The sequence below is a fragment of the Leishmania infantum genome, chromosome 12 (assembly GCF_000002875.2).
Source record: "Leishmania infantum JPCM5 genome chromosome 12".
Taxonomy (NCBI): Eukaryota; Euglenozoa; class Kinetoplastea; order Trypanosomatida; family Trypanosomatidae; genus Leishmania; species Leishmania infantum.
This window is the reverse complement of record NC_009396.2, coordinates 284,379-292,066: the sequence shown is the minus strand read 5'-3', so window position 1 is coordinate 292,066 and position 7,688 is coordinate 284,379. Positions and strand designations below refer to the sequence as shown.

The 7,688-nt window shown below is 54.9% G+C and overlaps 1 protein-coding gene across 1 annotated transcript; it reads left to right on the top strand.

The window, feature by feature from the left end:
- Window positions 1–4,554: 4,554 nt before the first annotated feature.
- Window positions 4,555–7,464, top strand: LINJ.12.0470 (conserved hypothetical protein; the record flags this gene model as incomplete). The annotated part of the gene is made up of 1 exon (XM_003392243.1): window positions 4,555–7,464. One exon carries the CDS (start codon window positions 4,555–4,557, stop codon window positions 7,462–7,464), a length of 2,910 nt encoding a protein of 969 aa, XP_003392291.1.
- Window positions 7,465–7,688: the final 224 nt, after the last annotated feature.

Sequence of the window (7,688 nt, the reverse complement as noted above, 5' to 3'; positions counted from 1 at the left end):
CGGCGCATTGCGACATATCTGGGCACGAATGCTGGCGCCACCAGCCCGTCGCGTTCGCCTGTCATTTCGCTCTGTCTTTGTCCATTGTGCACCGGAACACGGCGGCGAAGCATGCAAGTTTGCAAAATCGACATTGCCAGAGGCGCCGGCGCAAGACGCCAGACCGACATCCCGCGAAACCGTGCTACGTGATGCGACGTTCCACGACAAGAGCTTCTTCACGGCAGCTGTCGCACACCAGGGGGGGGGGTACGGCTGCTGAGCCTACGGGTCGGTGGGGGACTCTCCTCCCCCAGTTCCGCTCGGGCATCTGTCCGCACTCTGGGTTTCGCGGGGCGCGGGTGGCTGGCANCGGCGCCCTATGGGGTGCGGGCGGTGCGTTGCCCAGTGCTGCGCTGGCGCTGTGGTGCCTACCCGCGTTTNGCATGAGAGTGTCTGGCAAGGCGCTTTTCCCGCTGCGCCAGGCGGGGCTCGCGCATCGCTCGGGGGCTCGGGGCACACTCGGTTTCACGCGGTGATCCTGCACACGGTGGCCTGATTACGTTCACCTCGCTCTCGCTGCATGGGCTTCCCCGCCGGGTGCCCATCGCTGCTCCCCCGCGCTCTCTCGGGGGTGCTGGCGACGGGTTCTTTGTGCGCCGCCGCCTCTGCATCCGCGGGCCCCTTCCGCCTGGCCCGCCCACTCATGTCAAAGGGGTTTGGATCCAGCGGCGGGCGGAGTGCCCCCTGCTGCCGCAGCGCCCCAGCTATCGCGGCGTATGCGGTCCAGCCATCCAGACACGCCCCCCCCCCCCCGTGGCATTGGGGGGGGGGGAACGGAAGATGACGGCAGGGAACCTCCCCTCCAGACAGCAACGCCGCGCTGTGAAGCCGGCCCCCGGTTCCGAAGAATTGGAGCACTGTGCGCGCGCGCCGCCAAGCACAGACGGCAATGGCGTATCACACCCGAGCAAGTCATACGGAGGCCAGAGGGGCAAGGGTGTTGGACGAAAAGTGCGCGAAGCGATCCATGCCGGCGCACCCCACAGTGCATGTGCGGTATCCCCATCCGACCGGTGTGGGCTGATTGCGGCACAGGTGCGGGAGGCATGACGAGAACACCCCGAGCTGCACTACCGAGCCCACCGGACCCCAATGTGAAGAGCCCTTGCACCATGCTATGGGATGCAGCGGCTTTAGGCCACTCAGTGAGAAGCATGGCGCGCAGGCAGGGCAGAGGGTCTCAGAGGGTCTTGACCTGAGGCTGGCCAGCTTGCCCCCGAGTTCATCCGGCATACACCTGGACCAAACCATGCTCCCCGCACGCCAGACGCCGCCGCCTGCGCCCTCGAGGGCAGGACGCTGGGCTCGGCCTGCGTGGGTCGAAGCGCGTCGTCCACCCAGGCCCGTCTGGCGCCGGAGGTCCAGCACACACATGAGGAAGGACGAGAAGGGTTCGTTAGAAGAATGGGCCGGCTCACCGGCGGATGGTTCGCCCTAGACGACCAGGGTGGAGCCGCAGTGCGAGAGAGGCTGATGAACGGTGTTTGCGCGCGTAATGTTTCTTGACTTTCTCCTAGTAGCATGGACACGAAGTGAAAAGGAAATGTTGCTTGTAGAGTGGAAGTCAGACGATGTTCTCGTATTATCAGCTTTTATGCATTAATGAGGATGCAAAGGATTTTGAAAGGATAGATTGGCAGACTTTTTCGGAACTCAAACTCTTCTGCCAGCTACACAAGGCTACACCCGCATTTTTCCATTTGAAATTGGTGCTGTTGTTTTCAGTCGGTTCTGATGGCTCAAATCTGGAGATATGAAAATCTAACAGAACTATTCAGTATTTGGAGTGATGCATTGAAGATGTGGGACTGAGGATGCCTTTCTGCAGTTTTCATCATCTTATCTGCGAGTGCTGGCTTTTGAGCCTCGAAAAACAGTTGCGAGCACTGGAGCACTTCACATTGTTCGTCGATCCTCGGAGTACGAGCTGCTAGACTGTCTTCGTCTTGTGCGTTGTTTCCTCCCTTTCGTGGAATCGAAGCGCGTTCTTGGTAGTCGTTCGATTTTTTTTCCCAATGCTGTGCCTGATTTTTGTCAGCACTTGATAATCTGATTACAGCGTATCCGCGAAATTACTCGCCCAGCTTACACTCGCACCCGTTCTTTGGGCGAGCCTCTTGCAAGCTGTTGCGCTAGCTCATCAGGGCCTTTTTTCGCGAGAGGTAACTGGATGCTCTTGAGTAAGTATTTCGCTTTTTTCTACAATGATATTGAGGTCAAGTGTCTCTGATTTTTTTTGAAACCTAGTGTGACGTGATTTTTTTTTTTTGCAGTCTGCACGATCTCCCGAATGATGAGGATTCCCTCAGCGTGGTTTCAGGGCCCGGTGCTGCACTCTATAGGCAATCCAAGCAGTCCCATATACCTTCCAATGCCGAGCTACTTCCGGTGGCGGCAGGCTCAGGCCCCCACGTCGTGGGGAAGTCAGAGCGATGTATTGCTGCTGATTTCAGTGGCCATCTCCTGGCGTGGGCCTCATCTGAGAGTCCTGCAACAGTGAACACGTTTGTGCCATGCATGTGATAGGCAGAGCGTCAGCGTGGCTCGAACGCATCTCGCCCAGCTCTCAGAATGACACCTTGAAAGAAAAAAAAATATCGCCTAGTAGGTGCACCACTTTAAAATCGAAAAACACCTTGTTCCTAATAGCGTTGCTGCAAGTGTATTGAGGGACATCGTTTGCCGACACATAAGAGCACGGGCAGGGTTCAAGGGAAGTCAGTGATTCCTTTCCAAGACTGCATGACGTCGTGTTCGGCCTCTTTATCAAAGCAAGCTGGATGATTGCTCGTCACCAGGTTCACCGATTTGAAATCATCGAAAGCTTCGACTGCTTTTTAAAGGGGCACTGAGCCACACATTGGGCTGCCCTGCCACCGGCATGCTTTATTTGCTAGAATGGCGTTTAGCTGAGGGTAAACGGGTGCGTTTATTGATGGTTCTCTCTAAAGCTTTATGGCGCCAGAATGACCGCCTAAGGTGTGATGCAAAAAGGTGTATGACTGACTTGTGTGTGTCCTGCGGAACGGTGCTTGAGGAATCTCCTGCAAGCAGTTGCCGAGGCGATGCAACGGAACAAGTGGATTGTCGCGTGCTTTGGAGGTGTTGCTCAACAGCGCTTTGCGAGCCCCACCAACTACACTAGGCGAGAGCTTCTTCCTTTTTGCTGGAGAATGACACCATCGGCAAGATCGCATGTGTATTTTTGTTGCGATTTGAGTGGAGAATGCCTGAGTAAATATAGCTCTGTTGTATTTGTGGAGGGCTTGCTACAGTGGCACAAATCGGGGCATTTGATGCTGTTAAACAGAGATCTGTCCGTGAGGCGCATGAAGCCCAAGGCTCTCGGCCTTGCGGTTGGAATAGCTGAACGGCTGATGTCAAAGTGAAGGTTTTCATCGGGGAAGGCTTACTTTAGCCAAGACTTCTACGCCACCTCTATTCCAACCGCAGCTCTTTTTCTTGGTCAATGTACCAACCGGGTCGACCTCGTACAGAGACGTGAGTGTTCTGACCCTGGGACCCGCCATTGGTTATGATGTGAAAACCATTTCGCATTATGGGAGAGGAGCCAATGACTAGAAAGTTGCTGAGATGAAGGAGCGCTGATCGACTTCGGGTTATTGGGGAGTTGTATGTGAGGCAAGGCAACAGTGGCTGCAGGCGAAATGCTGATTTCGTTCCTGTCCACAGCGTATGCTTCTCCACGAGTGTTGTCCGCGTGGAACGGGCTCCACAGTGTTTGGCTCTGTTACCTGGTCTTCGAGTGCACATTCACTCCTGAACGTTGAGCTTTTGTGGGCTTCAGTCATAACTGGGCTTTGTGCTATATGCCTTGATGGGCCGATAACGTGGCTTTTTCGAGTTTGATGTTGTATTTTTCAACACCGGGTGCTTGACAAAAGCTACTAGCGTGCAAGCTACGCGACCCACTGCCAAACAGGGCGACAAGGAGCCAGAAAGTGACTTGATGCACGACTGTGTCGATCTCCTGCAGAGTTTTTTCAATGCATCTGCTTAGAGTTTCGGAAAGTGTTTCTCTTCTGTTACCCTTAATTAATTCTGCAGGGCTATGTGCAATAGTGCCACATTCTCTTATTTAAATCAAGTTTAGCTGCGACTTACTCCACTAAAGCAACCACCTGCACTGCTTTTCACGCCCATTATCCCGACTTTCTCTTTCGCGAGAACGGAGAAGGTGGATAGAGCATAGTGCAGCACGAGGCGCACTCTGCAGTCCTGCGACAAGCAACTGTCACTGGTGAAAGGAATTTCCATGTCTCTCCTTGTCGCCTTCACTATCTTCTCTCCAACTCCTTCTTTTGTATCTTGACTCCTGCAAACAGCGGTTGCTACGGTTGCTTCAGTGATTGCATGCACTGAAACAGAAAAGGAAGTATCAGGAAATCACAACTACACTGCGTAGCGCGTAGCATTCAGTATTAGGCAGGCAGAATGTCAGTAGTTCTCGAAGTTCAACCGGACACAGGCTATGAGCCCTCTGAAGCCGAAATGGTAGAGTATGGGAAGTGGCTTGGGATGGAGCTTCCCGACGACACGCCCCTTTTATGGATAGCGCGCGAGGGTCTCAAGGCGCCACTTCCGGAGCACTGGAAGGCGTGCAAGAGCGAAAAGGGCGAGTTGTACTACTTCAACTTCAAGACCGGGCAGAGCATTTGGGATCACCCCTCCGATGAACACTACCGTGAGCTCCTCAAAGCGGAGAAGGCAAAGTTGCACGCAAAAGAAAATGGAAAGGGTGACAAGGAAGTTACCCCCGCTGCCTCGTCCAAGGCTCAGGTCGCGCATAGCGGCAAGGCTGCAAAGAAGAGGCGCTCAAAGGCCAGCGACACGGAGGCACATGAAACAAAACCCAAAGCCCAAGAGGCGGCTGGGAAGACCAACAGCGTCAAGGACCTGGAGCCCATACAGAAGAAGAAGGAACTGCCCGAATCTCTGAAGATCAGCACGATGCTGAATGATGAAGGAAGGGAGGACAAGGGAAATATTGCAGCGGCACGCATGGGCTCCACCGAGCTTCAATCTACCGCTTCCCGTAGCTGCTCCTCTCTTGTATCTGATGCCGCGAAAGCACCCAAAATCGATGAGCCCGATGCCATTCCCCTTCCGTCAAAGGTAGTGGCTGGTGGTGGTGTGAACGGATTGAGGGCTCTAGACAAGCTTGGCACATCATCGCCAGAGAAAGTGGTGACTTCTAGCTCAAAAAATCATAAAGCGAAGGTGGATCAGCAGGTGAGCAAGGACCTCGAGGAATATAGAGCTCAGCAACAGAGCAACCTCAAGCGTCAGAAGGAGGAAATCGACGCAGAAGTAGCAGAGGACCTCAGACGCTATCAAGAGTGTGCAAACACCAAAAAGCAAAAGCGGCGAGCTGCGATCGAGAAGGAGACGGCAGATGCGCTGAAGATCGAGTCGGCGAGGCTTGGCGCGGAGCTAGAGAGCAAGCTCGCTGCGCTGCGGCAGGATTATGAGACGAAGCTCACCGCTGAAAGCGAGCGCCTGCGCAACAAGTTGAAAGCACACCTCGAGCATGATAAGCGAAAAGTTGAGGCGGAAGTTGCGCAGATGTTAGAAATCTTTACACGCGAAAAGCGACAGGAGTCGGAGATCAGAAAAGAGGCTCAATCTCAGGCGTTCCAGGAAGCTATGAAAAGCATGACTGACCTGAAGCAGTTCTCGTCAGCCTTTCTGCACGAGTATGAGGCTGCGCTCGCCGCCTTTGCGAAGGATGTGCAAGAGTCGCACAGTGTCTTCGAGCAGATTGGGGCTCAAAGGCAGAAGCAGATGCAGGAGGAAATGGACGCAAAACTGGCACAGATGCGCGAGGAGCATGACCGGCACGTTCAGAAAGCGCAAGATTGTGCGAGCGGGCGCCTCGAGACGCTGCGGAAAGACATGGAGCGCGAAGCAGAGGAGCTCAAACAAACTCAGAAGCAGCAACTTCAAAGGATGCACGACGAGTTCATGGAACAGCGCAGTGCCCATCAAAAAGAGCAGATTTCTCAAGATCACGAGCGCTTTATGGAGACGCTGGGGGAAATTAAGGCTTCCCAAGCAAAGGAGCTCGAGGCCCTGAAGCAGCAGCTGAAGGAGAAGGCTCAAGAAGAGTTGAATGCTATTATGCAGGAGCTCATGAAGGAAAAGGAGTCGCGACGGAGCAGCCTGAGCGTCGTGCGGCTTGCTGAATCGCACGAGCCAACTCCTCGCATGTTGGAAAGCCGATCTATGAGTGCTACAGATGACGACGGTGACGTCGGAAAGGGAAAGGCGCCTCCTCCGCATCTGGACAGAAAGCTACTGACACGTACCTCAGTCGAGGAGAGCGCTGCTGGGGCCGCCCCTGCTGCGGCACCGCAGCCGGACATCAAAGCTCTTGTCACAGAGGCACTTCGTGAGGTGTTTGCCGGATCGCCCTTCATCCTTCCATCTCCGCAAACGGGAGAGTTTCGAACGGCTCCAGAAACGCCCGCCGCCACAGCGTCTGCAACCACACCGTCAAGGAGCGGGCAGGACTTTCGCTCCTCGAACCCGGCGGCGAACCTGATGCCGCCTGCCCTGAGCGGCAACCCAACCAAGGCATCTGGAGCGTTTAAGCTACCCCTTTCTTTCGAGGAGCAGCGCAGCCTAGTGGAGGGAGAAAGGAGTCGCCTGCAGGAGGGCCGCAAGTATGTAGAGCTGCAACAGCAAAACCTCGAAGAGCGGAAGCAGCAGTTGCGGCGCACGCGACACCAGTGGAAGCAAGATGTTCTTGCCGCCAAACGGGAAGGCGTTCGCTCATCTTCGAATCGTGGGCAATTACTCAACAAGGTTCGCCTTACACTGGAAGAGCAAGCGCAGGGCTTGGAGCATGACATGATGATCCTCCGCGACTCTCAGGTATGGCTCTTGTCGAAAGAGCAGCGCCTGATTACTTTGGAGAAGCAGATCGAGGAGCAGGAGCGGCTAAGGAGTCGTAACGGCGGCGAGGCTTCAGCGCTGAACAACTGCAGCGTCGACACTGCGGCGCTCATGACTGGCTTCTTCAAACCTCCGCGGCACAGCGTCGCGACCCACGATACAGCTTTCCACCGCGATGTAATGGGGTATAATGCTCTTGGGAGTGGCAGCAACCTTCCCATGGACAATTATGCAGCGAGCCCGATTCTCTCAAAGGCGCTTAGTCGCATCGAACGGCGCTTGGACGAGGTCACATCTATTATTCACATGCAGCACCAACAGACCGCTTCGCAAGCCATGACACCGTCTCATGGGCACGGCAACAGCCGCCGGCACAGCACCGTGTCGCCAGTTGTTCGTGAGGCTGTGCCGGGGTATGTACGTCGCACATCGCGCAGCCACTCAAAGTCTGATGCCCTGCGGCGCGACACGCACCTGGATCAGTGGCAAGCCCCTGGGATATGAAGGCGGCCTTTGCTGATGACCACTGGTCAGCGCGCCGCAAAGCTGTTGATTTCATCCATCATTTTTTTTTTCATGTATGCGTTTGTCTTGTGGCGTTGTCCTCTCATGCACGTTGTCCCTTCTTCCATAGCGTGCATCTCATAGACAATAAGAGAAGCGGAAGAAACTGCAGACAACGATAGACAAAACTGGAGCAGTGCTTTCCCCAACTAAGTTTGTCCGTC